Below are 20,418 nucleotides of genomic sequence, written 5' to 3' on the forward strand. Positions count from 1 at the left end.
GAGCTCCCGCCGCACGCCGCCGCGACGGCCACCCCCTCACGCATGCCGGTCCCCTCACGGCCCCTGAGGGAGGCGGGGGACGCGGGGCGGGGCGAGGGGCTTGAGCCCGCCTCTGACGTAAGCAACGGCCCCGCGCAGGGGCGGGGCGCGAGGGGCTGAGGGCACCGCCCTCCTTCGCCCCGGGCCACCGGCTGACCGGGAAGCGGCCGGGCGAGGCGTAATACGCCGCGCATGCGTGATAGCGCGAGGAGGGCGGAAGGTAGCGCAGCGCGCCTGCGCGGGGGGATTCCGCCAGGCCCGCCGGACTCCAACATGGCGCCCTAGGTCCGCCGCGCTGTCGCTACCGCGGGCGAGGGAAGGAGCGGGGCGGCCGCCACCGCCGCCATCATGTCCCGGCACAGGAACGTCCGAGGCTATAACTACGACGAAGGTAGTGGCGAGCAGGAGCCGGCGGCAGAACTGCGGGGGCAGTCCCGGACGCCGCCCCAGCCACCGGTCCCTTCGCGCCTCCACCCCCCCCTTCCCCCTCCCCCCGGCGGGCCCTTCCGCCCCGCGGCAGTGTCGGCCGGCGTGAGGGTGTGCCCGGGCCCCTAGGGGCGTAGGGGAGGGCGCGGGGGGCTGTCGGGGGCGGTGGGAGGGGAGGAGTAGCCCCCTCCCCCCGCGGGGGTTGGACGAGGCTCTGTGCGAGGCCTCGCCCCGCCCCCTTCACCCCCCACCAGGCCCCGGCCGTTTCCCGCCGCTCGCACGTGGCCGCGCTGCCCTCCAGGGCCGCTGCTGCTGTTGTTGCCGCCGCCGCCTCCTCCTCCTCCTCCTCCTCCGCCGCCGCCGCCTCCTGGCTCTCCCGGGAGTTCTCACATGGGGAAAGCGCGGCTCTGGCGCGCAGGCCGAGCTGCAGCAGGGTTTTCCTGCGTTTCCTTAAGCTGCCGAAGCTGACCGCTTTTCAGGCGGGTGGGAGTGACTTGAAAACCAGCCTCAATACACTTGAACCGGCCGTTCTTTTGTTTAGTCTTGTAAAGCTTAAAAGTTTGCGTCCCAGTCTAAGTCTAGTCTAACTCTAGCAAATTCGCTGGTGTTCAGCCCATAAGTTGCAACAACTGTTCCTCGTAAAAGAAATTTATTTCTTGAAGATGGAGTTGAACGTCTAATGAAGAACCTTTTTTCCTGACATCTTTCAGTCATATTTTATTTAAGTTTGTGTGGAATGAACAAGGTCTTGTGTAAGAACTTGGCTCGTGCCCACAGTACTGTAGCTTTCTTTGTGCCCTGTCCCATTAACTTAGGCAAACTGTAAATTGCACCCTTTTTTCTCAGAGGTTTTGTTTGCGTTGGCTTGGGATGTGGAAAATGGACATGCTTCCAGTTGACAGTGGTATTTTAAAGAACCTTTTGGTATGGGAGCAGCTATTTTGTTGCCTCACTTTGTGAGATGATGTAAGAAAATTGCAAGAAATACTTATGCCTGCCTCTGGTCTTTTGCTGTTGAGTGAACAGATGCAATGTGTGTATGTATTATAATAGCACAAATTGTTTTTTTCCACCATGATCATGGAATTTTTGGGGAAATCATGTAAATCCATGTGAGCCATGACATTTGTGTGGCGTACCTTGCAGGTTTTACTAGTGCACATTTACCTAATATAGGCAAAATCTTAGACTGGATTGGGGGTTTTACTGCTTGATTCTTTCATCCTCTAGAGATTTTCTTAATCACAGATAGGTTGAAATGTTGATTTCAGCTGAACCTCTGTCATCTGTGAAGTTGGGTGGCCAATCCGTAGAATTCATTTCAGTGTTTATACAGTCATTAGAATCTCTTTTAATGAGGTTGCTGAGATACATAATAATTTGCCATAGGCATATGAGGGTTAAGTTGCTATTGCTGTTTGAAACTTCACTGTTGCATTGCACTTCAGGTCTGTTTAGAAGTGTGTATATATGTGATCTTTATACTTACACTGTATTCTGCTTTTGTAGTTGCATACAATCATTTCTGTCCCAGATGAAGCACACTTTTGTGTCTTTTTTTATTTAATATAATGCCATGTGTTCTTTTTATGTCACGAATCTCTGGCTCACTTATTTGTCTTTTTTCTAAACTAAATATTTGCAGCGTTCTTTGGTCTTATTTCACAGGAAGACTTCTGAGGCCTTAGATCTTGTGGCCTTTATTTGACCATATTCTCTTTCTGCTCTCTCGTTTTTGAAGTATTGTGATCAGAACTGAGTGTGATATTCCAGCTGAGAGTATATTGGTGATACATCTGTTGATACTGTGGAATGCTTCTACTCTGTTCTCTGTAATTTCTGTCATTTTTTAATAGTTATTTGTATGGTCAATGCAAGTTGAGCCATTTTCACTGAGCTGTCTTTCTGAGTCTAGGAATTAAACCAGTATGGGATATACAAGTGATTCCGATAGTACACACTGATAAGGCTTACCTTGATTTCACTTACTACTAACTGTGAACGTTAACCATTCAGACAAGTCATCTTCGAGTTCTTGACGCTGTCCAAGTATTGGCCAAACTACAAAAAGTGTTCTTACTTTGAAAAAAAAAGTATAGTTCTTCTGTAGACTTATAGCTTAATAGGTCCTAGCATGGAGCCACTAGACAGAGTGGTTTTTTCAACATGGTCAGAAAATAGATAACAACATGCTCTTTTTTTTTTCAAGACAAACAATCAAAACAAGCCTATAATATGTTTTCTTTATCTCATGACACTTAATTTCCAAAGCAGATTCCTGGGTTTTTCACTAAACTTTTCATACACTTGTGCCAGCCATTTTAGGTACTGCTTTTGGTTGGCTTTTTTTTTTTGAAAATCACAGTGAATTATAGAGTTAAGTGTACTTTGAGATAAATGAACTTTTCATGGCCCAAATTCTGAGCCTTTCATAGATGGACACAGTGTTTGTAATGTTCTGGTTCTGTGGTCTGTAAGTTGATATCAGAGTGCAGTTTTCTTTTTTTTTTTTATTAGCTGTTAGCTACTTTTTTCTCTCACTCTTTTAAAACAACAAACTATACAGGGTATTTGTGAACCTGCCAAGTGTATGCAATAACAACTTAGAAGTAGTTCATTACTTTTTTTCATGTATTTCATTATTGCTTAGTGAAAATTAGAAATTTATTTTCCAAATGTACATAATACTGGGATTTTTTTGCAGAAGGGAATAATGTACTTTCTCTTTTTGTTTCCTGATAACTGATTTCTGATACCTTTTTTTTTTTTTAATGGGCTATGTATATAGCTATATTTAAGTGACTGTATAAGATTCTTGCTTTTTTGGCTGAAACAATTTTGCATATTCAAAGGGAATTGTGAATTGTCTGTTTCGCCTTGCTGAACCTGAGTTCAAAGGTAGATGGCCATGAGGATAGACCAGAGAAAAAAGCTGAGAAGTAGATAGGTATGGAGTAGAAATGCTGATCCTGAGTTGTTGGAGTAGAGATTGTAATTGAACTGTCTGTGGTTAAGACTATTGAGAGGTGAAGAAGAAATATCAAGAGAGGTGTCATGGGTAAAGATTTGTGGAACTGTAGAAAGTTGGGTTTGGACTGTGGGGACAGCCTTCCAAAAGAGATACTGAAGGAGGAGGTGTGAGGCATGGCAGCTGCTGAAAATTTTTAGCTTTCTTAGTGAACAGAGTATTAAGTGTTAAAATTCTATTGTAACTTAGAATTTCTTACCTAGGTAAATAAACAGTACTTAACTGTACTTCTGGAATGCTGGAGATGCTAATTTCTTAAAACCTTGTGTAAAAACTACCCTTTGAATTATAATAAGTATTTAGAAATTGTGCAGACTAATGTTACTGTTTCTGCTTCATAGATTTTGAAGATGATGATGTGTATGGCCAATCAGTAGAAGATGATTATTGCATTTCTCCTTCAACAGGTTAGTTCGGATAATTATATATAAGCATTGTCCATTGATTCCTATTCTGATATTTATTTCTACAATAAAACAATATTTAAAAGCTAGTCAAACTTTTGACAACTGCCATAATAGGTCATAGCCCTGTTAAAGTCAGTTAGGTAGTGTTAGGCATTGTTGTACTTTCGGACAGTAGACAACTGGGCACATCTTGGTTGTACAAGTATATTTTCTGGGGTGGTCAGAATGTACTTGATAATGTGGAAATCTGATTTATGGGAATGTGTTGGTAGTCTTGAAACATTTGGTATCCTTTAAAATTGTTGGTAGGATCAAGCTGCGCTTAACAGTTGTGATTCCGTACCTGGTAGTTGATGTCTTTTACACAACTTTAAGTAAATGTGGGGTGAAGAGTCTTATTGTGGGATGCAGCACTGGTCCTCACTGGCTTCTGTTCTCTTGCAAGATTATATAGAGCTAATAAACCTTTGGGCATTTGTAATGTTGCAAAGTAGGAACAAAAATAGCGATGCTGTGTGATCAGATAAGGCATAATTGGAGTGGCTCAGTGCAGCTGAATTCAACTGGACTGTAGAACCATTAGGTTGTGTTCTCCAGTCAAATCTCTGGCAAGGTTATCAGTTCAGTGCTTCCTCGGATTTGCTGGCAGTGTTTCAAGCGCTGAGTAAGCCCTGAAAATAGTATGGCTGATGTTGATGGGAAGCTGTGCTACTGCAGGTAACTAGGCTGGATCTAAATTCCCTGTGACTTTGATGTAGTCTGTGACCTCTGGCCACAGGTACTTGAGCTAATTAGGTCTTTAAAAATCTGTTCCTCTGTCATCCTATTGATTTTAGATAAGCAAATCTAGGTGCACATTTTATTTGTAGTCACATGCTCTGATTTAAATTCAGATTGTCTTGCATTCAGTTTCTAAGTTTAATTGCTAGAATTTTTCAGACCTTTTCTAAGAATTAAAGTAGCCTTGTATTATGTGATGAAAATGTACAATGTGTGTACTTTTTAATCAAGTATAAACTGTTAAATTGCAAAACTAATTCTCGTTTGTGCGCAGTAATTTTCCTAAGAATTCTTTTTACAGAAGCTTCATTTATAAAATAATCTGATCTAGATTGTATAGCAAGTCTTAATAGTTGCTTCAGTTATGGTGATTGAATATGGAATGGTATGCATTTGCAAAACAGGTGCTAAGGCTATACTACTTAATTTCTGGATAGACATATAGTTTCAGTATGTATTTCAGAGCTAGGGAGAATATAATGTAAGAAAATTTGTTTACATTATACTTTGTACATTTCTGAGAGTATGTAATGACTGGGGCTCATGTTCAACAAGAATTTTTATCTGTGTGCCTTAACGTGTTGCTAAATCAGTAGAATTATGCATTTGCTTGAAGTTTTGTGTGAATGTACATTTCAACTTATGGGCTGTATTTCTAATGAAATTCCAAGGAGAGAAGAATGCGTTCAACTCCATTAAATTGTTACCAGTTGTTTGATGGTGCCATACTGTAAAAGCAATGTTATTTTCATGCTAATTTTTTTTATTGGTAACTGAGGTTAAAAAAAAAAATAGTAGAGTAAGGTTCTGTAGACATTGGGCCGTAGATGGTAATTTGGTGTAGAAAATACTATTTTTCAAATATTCTAATATTCTTTTATTTGAATACTGGACTTTGCAGAATTATTGATTTACATGAATACAGGATATTGCCCAGCCTGTTTTTTCACTGTGATGATGACGTATTTATAATCTAGCATGACCTGCTGCATGCTCTGTACAGTCTTTAGGTAGTAGTCATTATAGAGTAGCGTCCCATCCCTCCCTCCGAAACCACTGCAACAGGTCACCTTCCTAACTTTTTTCCCCTTTAGATATGTTTTGTTCTTAAAGGAGGAAAAAAGATTCAACTTTTTTCTTTAATACTTTGTTTTTTACCTAATGCAGCAGCTCAGTTTATCTACTCCAGACGAGACAAACCAGCAACATGTGCTGAGCCATTAGAAGAAGAATATGGCTATGAAGGTACAGATGATACTGCTGAATATTTTACATCCAATCATCAGTTGACTGAAGTTGATAGAGGTAATTATAGAAAATAAATAATTCTCAGGACAATCTCTTTTTATGAATTAAGGGCGTACTAAAATAGTCTTAAATTAATGTTGTTACTTGACTGACACTATTCACAATTTTGTAACCTTGTTATAGAACAACACCCTTCATGAGCGTAGCCTCAGTGGGGATTCTTCAAGTTTGTAACTATCTTTTGTGTACTACTTGTAACTTGGTTACATACATTGAAATGTGTTCTTAGTTTCTTGTTAGAAATAATGAGATTTGATACAAAATCCAGACACAAGAACAGCCGTACTGGCTCAGGCCAACCATCTATGTAGCTCAAGGTCTTGACTCCACAAATAGACACTTAGGGAAGAGTATTCGAAACAGAGTATTTGTAGAATGGTCTTTTGCTTGTATTGCATTCCAACTTAGCAGTATTTGAGAGATTTTCAGTGTCACAAATTTCCTTGAGGCAGCAGCCAATATCTTTAGATACCTGTATCCTCTGTAATATTTTCTTAGCCTGTTTTGAATTTATTAGACTTTGGTCTACGTTCAGTCCTGTAGTTGTGAATTCCACATTACAAGCTGAGTTTTGAGCTGGGTGGTTGGGGAAAAAATACTTGCTTTTGTTTTTTACACTTGCTGCCTGATAGCTTCATTATATGCTTTGTGGAAAAAAAAAATCACAAGTCTCTTCCCTAACTATTATGAGTTAACTTAGTTTTTAATGTTTTGGAAATAATCAGGGTTATTTTTTAAAATGTTGATAAGCTCAGAGTAAAGTGTGGTGAATAAATAGACAATAAAATGCACGAATGAAATTTGATATTTAAAGCAAGTTGCAGGAAATTCAGAAACAATAGGTAGTATAGAAACAGCTAGATTCCACATCAAGTAAATTGATAGAAGCTATGGTAATGCATAGACATATAGGTAAATATGATAAATTGGGGTGTAATATACATGATTTACAGCAGGAAGTAGTGCTGTAGAGGGCACATTGAAAGAATCAGCAGTATGTGGGTACAGGTGATAGAGACAGTACAGTACCCTGGCTTTTCAGAATGCTTTTGATGGACTCAATCAGTTAATACTGGAACAAGAAGGGAAGTCATATTCTGGACTAAAAAAAGATGGAAAAGAAACCTAGAAATAAACATTACTGTGAAAACAGCAGTGATCCCATAGGCCCTATTATGTGTGATATAGCATGCAGTGTTGTCTCAAGGAGTTGGAACTCTTTGAGCAAGTCCAGCGGAGAGCTACGAAGATGATCAGGGGACTGGAGCATCTCCCATATGAGGAAAGGCTGAGAGACCTGGGTTTGTTCAGCCTGGGGAAGAGAAGAGATTTCATAAATAACATGTAAATATCTAAAGGGTGGGTGTCAGGATGATGGGACTAGGATCTTTTCAGTAGTGCGCAATGACAGGACAGGGGGCAATGGGCACAAGTTGGAACATTGGAAGTTCCTCAATATGAGTAAAAGCTTCTTTACTGTGAGGGTGACAGAGCAGTGGAACAGGCTGCCCAGGGAGGTTGTGGAGTCTCCTTCCCTGGCGACGTTCAAAACCTGCCTGGATGTGTTTCTGTGCCCCCTGTTCTAGGTGTGCCTGCTCAAGCAGGGGGTTGGACAAGATGATCTCCAAAGGTCCCTTCCAACCCCTACCGTTCTGTGATTAATGCAAAATTATTGATTGTAATCAATCTGGTTGCAAAGAGTTTGGCAATATTGACCTTGTTGAGCGTTGGATAATAAAATGGCCAGCGAGCACATTGTGCAGGGCTCTGTCAGCATTTGTTTTGCAGCGCAAGTGTTTGGGGAACATTGGCTTAATCACAGATCAAGGGTGCTGATTTAAGTAACCTTGAGGAAATTGGAATTCTGTGTTGTTGAATTCCCTTAGCAAAGTTCTTTAAACATCAGTCTTTGAGGAGGTGTTCAAATAAAGAATCTGTAGTCATCTTCCTGTTGTTCAGTTCTTGTATTCTAAACGCTGAACTGGCAGAAACTGTGATATTTAGGAAGATTTTATTCTGTTCTCTTGTGTTTTTATGTCTGATTACCACACTACTTGCAGTGCATGGCAGCCTGGTGAATTTTCAGCCTGTTGTTCTGAGCCAGGTCAAGACTTAAGAAACCTACATTAGTCAAGGCTTTTACTAGTTGCAGAAATATGCTTTAAAGAAAATTGATTTTATCAGCCAAAAAATGTATTGCAGTTTTAGGAAAGGTAAAGATCACAGGTAGTTTCAAACCTGGCATGTTGATCCAATTTTCAGTTGATAGGGCCTGAGGCCCCCGAAAATGCTGTTTTACTTTGGGTGTTAATTATAGCATCTGCAAAGACTTAAAATGTGCTGTTCAGTGGGATTCTGTGTTGACTTACTAAATTACTTTGGATAGTTTTAAGGTGATTATTTGTATTTCTTCTCGGCAGTGAAGATACTTAATTTTACAACATCGAAGTATTTCAATATTGAGACTTTATAAACTAATAAGTAGTAGTCAGTGATACGTTCCTTATAAAAATATCTGAAATTGGTCAAATACTTGCAGGGTCTAGGGACAAAGTTTATCATGGCAATAGCTGAGATTGGAATTAATTTCTAAAGGTTTTATCTCTTACTATGATTTTTTTCCCGTTTTTGTTAATCAGATTTGTGGTGCTAGTGGTTAGGCCGCTTAAGATATTTTTTTTTTGTGCAGCTTATAACAGTAATGTATCTCTTTTAGCCCGTCTTAATTCATGCCTTGATCAAATGAGAGAAGTTTTGGCAGAGTCTGTACCAGAGCAAACAATGGTGCAAGCAGTACTGGATAGTAAATTTGATGTACAGAAGGCTTTGGATCTTGTGCTTTCACAAGGCAGTAAGCAAAATGTGAAGACCAGGAATGAGGATGCTGTGATTGTAGGAAAGACGACAAAAGGTATACTTCTATTTAATTGTTTACATTCAAGATGATTCATTTCTATGCACAGTTTAATTTTGGCTTTACAAGCTGTGAAGATGCTTGTTATTTTATTAGTCATTTATTAGAAGAATAAAAAAGGCCAACTTACTCTTCTATTTCTGGGTTCTAAAAACATTTAAAGGAAACAGTAACTTTTCTTGAGCTAGAAGTCAAAATAAAACCGTAGTGTCAGCTTAAATTCAAACTGCAACCATCTGCAGTTCAAAGTAAATTTCTGATTTCTAATATGTGACTTAGTCGAATGAACACATGTTCTAAAAGTTGGACAATCTTTAAGTTTTATGCACTTCCATTATTTGTTTGGGGAACTGACATCATCTCTCTCCAATACCTCCCTTTTATTGGTAGTGCCTATACAGTAACTTCCTTATTTTATGCTTAAATCTTTGTAATCTTTATGGGCATTCTTTGCTGATTCTTAAAGTTTCTTAGGTATTTCAGTAGGTACCCATAATTTAACTGTAGAACATTGCATGTCTTTGGATAACACTTAGTAATTAAATGCCTTTTCATGTTTCTTCTTGATTTTTTTTGTTGCTGCTGTCTACTCTAAAAAAAATCGGATATTCCGTTGTGACTGCACTTCCACCTGAAAATTACTGGCTATTGTAAGGTAAGGAGACTTACTTTGTTGTCCAGAAATGTGTATTGATACAGACAGTAGCTCTTGTGCAGTAGAAAATGTTGCTGACAACACCAACAAAGCTGGGTTTGGAAACTTGACAGCTAAAAGTGGTTCAGCTTGTTACTCTTTAATTACAAATGACAAAATGCTCCTTAATGCTGAAAAATCCAATAGACCTACATCTGAAAGGAAAGGATTGAAATCCTCTTCGCTTGTTCTGTCATCTTCTTTCAGTGATGATTTGGGTAAAGGATCGTTTTGTGAACCTGTCAATAAACAGGCAGAGAATCAACTACCAGAAGGTTCTAATGCAGTAAGTTCAATTCCTGGCAGTGAAGATGCTTACTTTAGCATAGGAAGTAACCCATCTGGAAATTCTTACTATAAGAAGTTGGAATGCAAAGAAATACAGGACTTGAAATCCTTGGTGATTCAGAATGTGGTTTGTGATTCTCTGAGTCCTGAAGACAGCATTCCTCTTGTTTCCTCAAATACTTCTGATTGTAAAAGTAATGCAAATTTTTACAGCCCTCCGTGTTTAACAAGTGCTTTAGGAAAACTAGCTCTTGATAACAAAGTCAGTCATACTGTAAGTAGAAAGAATGAACTTCTTGAAAATTTTTCTTCACTTGTGCAAAGTAGAAAACAGCAAAGCCCCTCTTCAGACATGGCTGCTTTGCCAGTGTTAAGGTCTGGAAGTACATCGTTGGCTGACTTACTTCAGGAGCACCAGGAAAGTAGTGCTAGCCACTGTTATTCTCTGGCTGATCTTTATACCCAGTCAACAGCAAGTCTCACTAATAAGAAATTGGGAACCTCACCATTATCACAACTAGTAAGTCAACCCCAAACTTCCTGTGGGATGCCAGAACTAACAGGATCTTTGTCCTCTCTAGCCCTGTCTAAAGCTCCTCCACTAAAGGAAGTTGAGAATTTATCACTCTCGGATCTAATAGCAGAGACTATTGAAGTAGATAAAACTCAACAAACGACAGACTTCCCCATGCTCAATGTAGCTGAATTGAGGCCCCCTAAAAGAACCAACATTGATTTAAGTGTCCTTGTAAAAAATGCAGATGTATCTGCAGAACAAAATGTGGTAGGACAGTCAAATATCTTAAGTGCTGAAACTAAACTTTTAAAAGAAAAACAAGGAAAATGTTCTAGTTCTGCCAAAACAAATAAAAAACTCAAAAAAGGACTTACTCCTAAGAGGCAGGATTTGTCCCTTTCATGGATGAAGGCGCTGCGTGCAAGACCTTCAGCTTTTGCTTTAACTTTATGTCTCCGTTATCCTCCAAAAGGTTATAAGCGGCGCACAGTTGGTATGCATAAAGCTTTCCTATACAGTAGACAAGTACAAGATGTAAAACCCAAGGAAACTGGTCCGCTAATAGCCATAACACCATTTGACTTCAAATCAGCATCTCCTGATGATATTGTGAAAGCTAACCAAAAAAGAGCTTTTACAAGAGAGTAGTGCAAAAAAAAAACAACCCAGAAAAACAAACCTCCAACAACAATAAAACCTCGCAAAACTCAACCCAGTGTTTATATTTTGGTCTACTAAAAAACACCCCAAACTAATTATACAGGTCCTATTTATAATCCAGAATTGATTTTTTTTTAAATTATTTTTTTAATTGACATATTACAGCTCTCACTGTTTGGTGACAAATTTGTATATGAACTTTCAAGCTGTTGCACTGAATATCTTTATTTTTGCCTCATTTTCACTGATTTAACATTTTTAACTTTTGCAAAGTCTTGAATTTTAGTATATAGATACTGCATGTACAGAATTCTATAAACAGCATTAGACTTCTTGAAACATCTCTCTAGGTGTTGAAGATACCATTGGGAAGAACACTGTTTATTTTGTAAAGTAATTTAGTTTTGCTATGTGGTGCATAGCTTGGGGAGTGGGAACCTCAGTTTATATTACGACTGTTTTATTAAATGTTTTTGAAGTTAGATTTTCTGATAAGATATGTTATTAAGGTGCCAGTCTTGTAATTGGTACTTCCAGTCAATGTTACTATTCTCTTCTATCTTTATACCTATTACAATATGACAACAGAAATACCTTTAGTTTTTGAAAGCCTCACTAACCTCTGGTTTTGACAGTTTTAATTGACATGTATATTTTTGATAGGACCAAATTTGTAGGGGAGCAAGCAATTAAAGTTGTGTGGCCTCCCGCTCACTCTTTAATTAGCTGTCATAATGTGATATTCAGAATTTTAAAACAGCTATTTTGTAGGTATATACATGTTGCACGTATTTCATGAGAAGTTCCATTAGGATTTTGTGGTTTATTTTTAAGTCTTTCAGAAAAGTATTGGAATAACAATTCTTAACTTCAGCATGAGAGTCTTTGCTCAATGGAAAAAATTTCAGGCAAAGCTTAAGTGCTGTTTCTGTCTGCGTCTCGTCTGTTTTGAAGAAAGCTTCCTTTAGTAATGGAAATATATTCTCTTCTACTGTTTGCACCAATTGCTGTTACTTTTGAATCTTTATATGGAAGATCAGAATCAGGACATTCTGGACTTATTTTTTTAGCCAATAATTACCAGATTCTGGTGCCCCTGTTAGTCAAATTAGTAACTGCTTGTATGTTTCAACTTTCCCTCTGGTACACATTGCTACTTTTAGTATATTTCCAGTGTCAGTGTTTTAGATCCTGAAGAGCAATAAGTGCAATAAAGGTATTGTTGCAACTAGAAAAATACATTTGTTCATATAGTGCCATACACTTATTCATGCTAAACTTGGCAGCTAGTATGGAACAGTAGATATAATTTTCAGCTAGTTTAAATTTAATTTCTGTTGAGCATGTTGCATCAAAAAGACGACAAAAATTTAAGGTTTATTCCTGACTTCAGGTTGCACTACAATTTTGTTTCAAAATAAAAATAAAACATGTTCCAGTGCTCTCAGGTACAAATTTTATGTTCTGTATATTTTGCTTGTTTGTCTAGTTGATGCTGTTGTTATTTAGGTGATGAACAGTGTGACCTCTGATCTCTTGAATGAAATTAATGTTTCTTACCCTTACTATAATAAAAGTTTTATATAATGACAGTGCTGCAGTGTTTGTGTTCTAGTTGACATGTTAATCTAGCCATCTGTATCCGTACCTATTTTGAGTGCCTTAAAGCATTGAAGTGTGAATAATACAATCCAGTGTACATACTGTGATCTGATAAGTTCATGAGCAGCAGCGCAATTGATTTATTTCCTCAGAAGACTTTCTATAGAAGTCTTGCTGATACTGCCTGTACAGTGGTTGTTTTATTATTTTATGTCTTAATAGCAAATTCTGCTTTTTGAACAATGTGAAATGCTTTTCAGTGATCAGTTCCTCTGTAGTTAGTCTAGATATTAACTTCCTACTGCTTAAAAGTCCAAGTCTGTTTTCCTACTGAGGCAAAATGTCCTATTTGGAGAGTATGTAATTAAAGTTCAGTTTTTCCAAAATCGTGTGTAGAGACATTCTAGTTTTTAGAAGCAAAATATTGGTACAAAGTTTGGCATCATCATGCCTGGTGTATTGTTAGATGGTTTTGCTTTTTTAGGTACGAAATACTCTTGAGGCCCTAATTAATGTAGGTAGAGATTTCCAATACGTGCATTTAAAAAAAATTTTCATTGAACAGCTTTGTTTTCCCTCTAAATCTTTTCCTTTTTTTCTTGTTGAACTTCTCTTTGGTTTTGCTCTGTTTTCTCATTCCCCTGGCTGCTCTTCTTTGCATAAAACTTACTAGAATTTTAATATTTTTAGAGCCTGAACTGGGCATACACTTAAATCTGTGTCCTGTGGATTCCGTTGGAGAGTATGTACAAGTAGTAGGTGCCAATGTGTAGTAGCTGGAGCTCAGTTTTGCCATAGGCTTCATGCGGATTAACCTTTGAACAAGTGGCTGAAGCCAAAGCGCACCAGCATTACATGTTTGTCGCGAATCTTACTGTGGGATTGATACCTTAGGAAACAACTTTGCCTCTTGTGAGGTAGCTGGATTTTCATATATAAATACTTCTTCATTTGCATTTGTCTCGGTGTTGTTAGTGATATTGAAGCAATACATGCTGTTCAGCGTGTAGGGAGTAGGGGGATTTCTCTTCAGTTTGCAATCCTGAATCCTGAAGTGAGCCTTGAATTAGTACAAACCTGCAGGCTGAACACTGCAGAGGTGCTTCAGTGGTGGATAAACCTGAATTCAAATTAATTTTCAGCACAGATTATTTATTTCCATGCTTGGAAAAATTTACAGTTTTTATAAAGAAAAGGTAATGTGTTACTATATTTGATTTTTAAATGAAACAGGTATTTTAATTAGTTCCTTAATTATTCCTTAAGTTCCTCACTGAGAACCAGGTTTGTGTCATTAGTGACAGCTTTAATTGTCTTAGAATACTGCATGATATTATGATAGAAGGTATTTTTTTGTGTAAGAATTCTGTGTTTGGCCTTTGCACTGAAGTGTTTCTCCCTAATGAATATTAGAATTCTTGTTAACTGAATCTATTTTATGCTTAACACAGTGAGCTTATTGATGCATGTATAAAACCTTTTCCCCCCATTTTGCAGCTAGTGTGTATTTTTGTCTAGTATGGGTTGTGTTACTTGTTTTGGAATTCACATATTAACATTGCAAAGTACTTGTGTCTGTGTTTGCATATGGAGATAAAAAAGAATATTAAACTACATAGATATACAGTCTGAATACCAGAAGTAGTATACTCCTGAGGTTTTTTGTACATTAGATTTATTTTGTACATAATTTTTAAGTGGTTGATGAATATTTTTATTATAAAATTGCTTTGTGGATATTGCTTTATGTATCTAAATAAAATGCGTATTCTTAAAGCACTGACTTAATTACAATGTCTTGTTAACTTACCTGATAGAAAGAGAGTTGTGATTGAATGTTCTGTAATGATTGTATCTCTTGTGGAAGCAGGCTCCAGTTATTGTCTAGGTTTGCGTGGGCATTCTTCTTTCCATGGAAGATTCCTCTGGAGAAAGTAAGGCAAAACCTGGCGTCTGCTAGTGTGTCTGCACATACCATATTGAGGCTCCCATTTGCTGTTGGTTGGAAAGGGGTTTGTATAGTTTCTTTTTAGATCATTTTGATGGCATTTTTAAACCTTATTTGGATCTTAAAAAAGAAAGTATATCAGTGAAATAAAAAAAAAAGCAATTGTCTATAGTTAGTTCTCCAGTTGTTACACTAGAAATTAGAGGTGCTACAGTTGATTTCTTAAAATGTCTCAATACCAGTTCCATTTTTCTCTTTTATGTTTCCTTTTTCTAGCTGATCTCTGTCTGACCTTGTTTTGGGAAACCAGGGCAAAGTGAAAGTCAAAGTATGAGAAGGGTAGGAAAATAACAACCCCCATTGGGATATCAGAAATGATTGATGCTTTGTACCCTTCGGGGTGTGATTTAATGTAATTATATTTAGCTGTTTTTTTAACTACAACAGAAAACACTTGTTTTGAGAAAAGTATAGCCTGTTAGGAGCATAAGCTTCAGGTTTAAAAAAAGCCATAGGATTAAAACCTCACATACCTGTTTTTTACTTCAGAAATAGCTGTATGAGTAATTACTCATCGAATTGTTCAGACAATTCTCAGGATCTTAAGCTTAGAGGCAGCAAGCTACTTGAATTTCTGGAACTATTGCACAGCAATATTTCAAAATCTTGCTTCTAAGAGACTAAGTGGTGCAGTGAGGTAGTCCTTGCAATTTTGTATTTTGTCCTATTTCCTCTAATTGTGCCATTCAAGTACATTTTTCCAGTAATCAATTTCTGCAAATCTACACTTACGCAAAAAGTTAAAGGGCAACTACTACTGCAGAAACGAGTAGCTATACAAAATATCTGTATGAAGATAGGATATAGGTTGTCTTTATAAAACGTATGTAGTTTATTACAGTACCTTTACACCAGGGCAGTAGTTTAGGGTTATACACACAATCATTCTTCACCCAGAGGATGGTGGAGCACTGGAACAGGCTCCTCAGGGAGGTAGTCATGGTGCCAAGCCTGATGCTATTCAAGAAGCATTTGGACAAATCCCTCAGACACATGGTGTGAATTTTGGGGTTGTCCTGTGCAGGGATGGGAGTTGGACTCAGTGATCCTTGTGGGTCCCTTCCAACTCAGGACATTCTATGATTCATATCTCTTTCAAATCTGAAATGCTCAGCTCTTCAAAGATAATAAAGCATTTTTTTATTAAATGTTGATTATGAATTGTGGTTGGGAGAAAAAAAAAGCAAACATTTCATCACACTGTAATTCCTGAAGTAAAAATAAACTTCTGAAAGTGCTGAACGGGGATGCTTTTCTGCTTTTTTGTTTCTTTGGAAGCTGAGTTGAATTTTTAAGGATAATTTATGTCCTTTTGTTTGTGTGAAGTGTAGACAGCTGATAAACTCTTAAGTAGCTTTTATGTTCAGTTCACTATGTCTAAACGGCTATTTAGATGATGAGGAAATGTCATTAGTATACACAGAAGCATAGATAACTTGGACTAATGATTTTGACATACAGGATTTTCTGTGGGGGAAGTAAGAGAAACTTCTTTTGTGAAACTGGTGTGTTTAGTCTGCACTAGAAAACAATGTGCTGAAACAAAACTCAAAGCCAGTAGTGATTTACTTATTTATTTATTGAAGCAAGCTCTTTTGGTCTTCCCAAAATTGCTGTCTTAATGTAGTTCAGCGGGAATGGGTCTCTATTTTAGTTTTGCTCCTTTATGCAGACTGTTTGTTGAAGTATAGATCTTTAACAAAAGTAAAAGCTAATTGCAGTTTGTGATTTTTAGGTGATAGTTGAGATTAACCATCCTTATGAAATGGTTCATGGGTTTCTGGTGTCTATGTCATCATGGAAGTGTTCTTTATCTGGTTTGTGGACACGTTACACTGCATGTCAGTGGTTTGTTGGTCAAATAGCTGATTTGGATGCTTAGTGTTGGTAGGATTTCTTTAGAAAATGACCTCTCTACCACTTTCTGGTAATAAAATGACCAGAAGCTGACTGGAACCCATGAAATGGTTGTAGACTGCAGAGATTAAAAAGATACATTTTGAAAGCACTCATGAACGATGTGTTAAGAATTACAGACTTTGAAGACAGTGAAAATTGTCTTACTCTTTCTATAATGAGAATATGGAGATTTTAGAGAAGAGTTGCCTGTGAAGTATTTACTCATTATCATGTCAATGTATGAAGGGTAATAGCTGATGACGATGGATTTTATTTTAATATTTCCATTGGCTGTTTTGAGTCTTTCTGTCCAGAAAAATCAAAGAATGAAATCTTAATCTAAAGTTCTTTTTAATTGTTGACATATGTTCTTGACATATGTAGCATTTCTCAAACGTCCTTTACTTCATCTCAGCAGTGGGTATTAGCGATGTTCAGAGAGTGCAATTTGAAATGCACTATTTTAAGAAGTTTGCTTTCCCTATAGTCAAGAAAGAATTTTCATTTGATGAAATTTAACTGATATTTATGGGTTCTCTGAGAAACCTCTCTTAAAGTTCAAATTTCTAAAAAATGTTTAAAAATGGTACCTGCTTAGTCAAAAGGATCTGCATTCTGCGCATATTCATTTCATTTCTGCATGCTTTTTCTGGCTAAACTACATTTTCATTTCTTTTTGCCCATGTTGGTATTGCAGAACAAACACAGATACTGTTGAGTGAGCCAGATTCTGTTCAATTTCAGGCACCATTAACGGAATTGTTAACCGCTTTACGACACGAAGATTTTTGGTTGTAGTGATGTATGAGCAAGAAGGAGGTCAGATGCCTGTAAATGTGCAGTCCTTGCAGGAAATTAAAACTATTGTGAACTGAGCATGTTTAGTTTGATTGTTGTTGCGGTAGCAAGGAATCTAGTCTTTTTTTAATGAAGTCATTCTCATAGTTGAGCTATCTTTGTGGGGGCACTGGCTATTTTGTTTATGGTAATTTCTCAGGAATAGCACCAAGAACAGGGCCTTTATAGAACTATATAAATATTTAATAAGAAACAAGCTTCACAGTAAAGAGTCAAAATTGAAAGTAAGGCACAGGAAGTTGAAAAGCCTTACTCATGATATGCTGGATAATCTAGGAATCGAACACAGGTCTCCAGCTCAAGTCTAGTTTTCTAAATATTGGACTCTACTGCTTTGCTTGCAGCTGTTAATAGAGAAGCAGTCATTTCGTCACTGGCATTTATTTTTGATTTATGATTTTTATTAATACTGCATGTATTCAGGTTTTTGACGTAGCTATTAAGACAGTGTAGGCAGTTTCAAGAATACAAGCCACAAGTAAAATTAGTAGGTGCTTAGCTTGCATTTTGTTAACGTTTGTATTTGTTTTATAGAACTCTTTTTTTGCCTCTCCTGTCCAAATATCTTCCTTCACTTTTGTGTTAGTCCAGTAACAAATACACAGAAATCCCACAAACACGATCACAGTGTGACTTATTGTAAGCAGCTTTTTATTTTCACTCAGTTCAATGCAGCAAGGTTTGGTTTTGGTTCAGAATGATGGGTATTTCTGAGTCCACGGACAAATACTTATTTGTCTTCTGTCTTTTTATGCTACAGATGGACACTGTGATAGGAGTTGCTTCCTAGTGCAAAGTGTTGGAATGCAGATTGTGCTTTAACAGATAACCACAAAGCAGAAGTAATAAAAGTTAATGGGCAAGTGAAGTTGGAAGTCTTAAATGAAAGAACAAACTGATACTTTTGGATTTTATTTATAGGGAGATTTCCAATGAAATCCTGGAGGAGCAAACATTCTGAATGGTGATGTACAGTATATTTTCATTAGCTTCGAGTCCCTCAGGTTTTACTTCTGTTTATCATAGTAGCCTCTGATGCGTTGATTTTGCACATTTGAAAATCCATTATTTATACCCAGGTAGCTCAGAAGGAGTTTTTGTCCCCAACTTCAATTGGATGTGCTGCCTTTTCTGTAACATGGCAGTTCTCAAATGCCTGCTATAGTGATGAGAGCCCACTGCTCTTAATGATACTCGGGTACGGCATGTATTCAGTCTGTGACAAAGAGAATGTGTTCTTTACTGAATGGAAATGTTTGAAATCTGACATGGCTGATGGTATATCTTAAATCATGGAAAGTAATGAGAATTTAAGACTTCCGTGTTTTGTGTAAGAAAAATATATACACAGACTTCGAGAAGTTACTGAATCTTGACACTGTGTGGGTTTTAGAAAGGAAGTGGCTTATTTCAGGGAAAAATGTGTCACCAGCAATGAAAAGCTTTTTAAAATCCTTTGAGATACCTTTTTGAGATTCTCCTCATACATACTGTACACCTACACTGGAAAAAGTGACACTCCAGGCTTTTTCTGAGTTTTCTTTTATGGTCCTTGAACACTAGTTTGGTTTACTTTTTTTCAGATGAAGTGTAAACCAATACAAAGTCAATAACTTTCATAGTTGACTGTATCGTGTATGAAAGTTGGGTGTTCTGCTTGGAAGCTAAGAGAGCTTAGATAAAACTAAAAATGATTGTGTCCTTTTTAGAACTTTGGGATTCCAGAAGAACCAGAGATCCTGGAGAAACTGTAGCTCCACTTGTTCTTACAGTGGCCTTCTCAGTCCCTGCAGGTCATGGTAAAGATCAGTCATCAGTTGGTTTTCTCTGTGTCTTTAGAAGGTAAAGTGAAGAATTTACTAAGTTCTCAGATGTGATTGCTGGAGTGCCAAGAAAGTATGCTTGGAGTCACTTTTTAAAAAATCCTGTTAAGTTTTAAAGATGAATGATTGCTGCTGTAGTGCTATTGTATATCAATTTAAACATTGTTAAGTCCTACCTGAAGCTTGGTACGCTGGAGCACTCACACACTTGAGTGCTCAAAGCAAGGCTGTTGACAAGCCTGAGACAGTAGTATTTCACAGTTGTAAACCAATGCATTTCAGCTTTAGAAGCTAGTAAGACATTGAAACATTAGAAGTATAGGCATATCAAATCCAAAATTATGGGAGCAAAAGAAGTTCAAAATATATCAGTTACTGATGAAAATGAGCTTGAATGCTAATAGGAAACACATGTAAAAATTCAGAAATTAAGCTAAAAGATAAAAGCCAGCAAGGTGTAAAAATGTAAGCTTAAAGTACAAAATTACTTTACAATGTCTGTTTATGTGTCTTTCACTACAAATACTGTTGTTCCTTAATCATAGAATGTCCTGAGTTGGAAAGGACCCACAAGGTTCGTCAAGTCCAATTCCTGTCTCTGCGCAGGACAACCCCAAATTTACTCTTATGTGTCTAGTCCAACTCCTTCCCTGTAAAATTTGTGTTAACAATACCTACTTTATCTCTGTACTGTCTTCTGGATCTGTTTCTGCAGTATCATACTTTTTTAATTCTGTGTGATTCACTATTGTTGTAAAACGTATGAGTTGCATACTGTAGTGTATTATGCCACATATATGCCAACAGAAATGCCACCCACCCACTACTTGTGTGCCTCTATTTGCACCCGAACTGATTTGTTCTTGGGTGACAAAATATTACCTGCTTTTCATCGTCTCAACTTCTGTATTCTTTCATAAAACTAGCATTTCGGTCTTCAGAGTAGACAGTTACAAATGCTTAAAGTCCCAGGTTCCTCTTTTCTGTTATACTTGTGACATTTGAAATGGCCATTAAACTGAGAACTCGTTAGTTTACTGTCAGAATCCCTGGTAGAAATTCATGCTTAAAAAGCCGAAAGCTTAGAAAAGTAGGTAACTTAATACGGGAAATACCCGTGTCTGCAGAAGCTGTGATGCCCAATTGGCAGAGACATGGAAGAGCTTT

At 37.8% G+C, this 20,418-nt stretch overlaps 1 protein-coding gene across 3 annotated transcripts in view; it reads left to right on the plus strand.

Annotated features, from left to right (window-relative positions):
• Window positions 1-233: 233 nt before the first annotated feature.
• The window catches only part of HBS1L (HBS1 like translational GTPase), a 66,129-nt gene continuing 45,944 nt past the window's right edge, over window positions 234-20,418 (plus strand). The window contains exons 1-5 of one of the 3 annotated variants that reach the window (XM_064447233.1): window positions 234-430; window positions 3,835-3,900; window positions 5,848-5,985; window positions 8,705-8,899; window positions 9,563-12,653. In XM_064447233.1, the coding sequence (XP_064303303.1) occupies window positions 388-430; window positions 3,835-3,900; window positions 5,848-5,985; window positions 8,705-8,899; window positions 9,563-11,049 (1,929 nt within the window). In that variant the 5' untranslated portion in view covers window positions 234-387 and the 3' untranslated portion in view covers window positions 11,050-12,653. Of the gene's footprint in view, window positions 431-3,834; window positions 3,901-5,847; window positions 5,986-8,704; window positions 8,900-9,562; window positions 12,654-19,156; window positions 19,271-20,418 lie in introns of those variants that run through there. The other 2 variants (XM_064447232.1, XM_064447234.1) reach the window with 2 other exon arrangements.

Source organism: Phalacrocorax carbo, chromosome 3 (genome assembly GCF_963921805.1).
Source record: "Phalacrocorax carbo chromosome 3, bPhaCar2.1, whole genome shotgun sequence".
Lineage (NCBI taxonomy): Eukaryota > Metazoa > Chordata > Aves > Suliformes > Phalacrocoracidae > Phalacrocorax > Phalacrocorax carbo.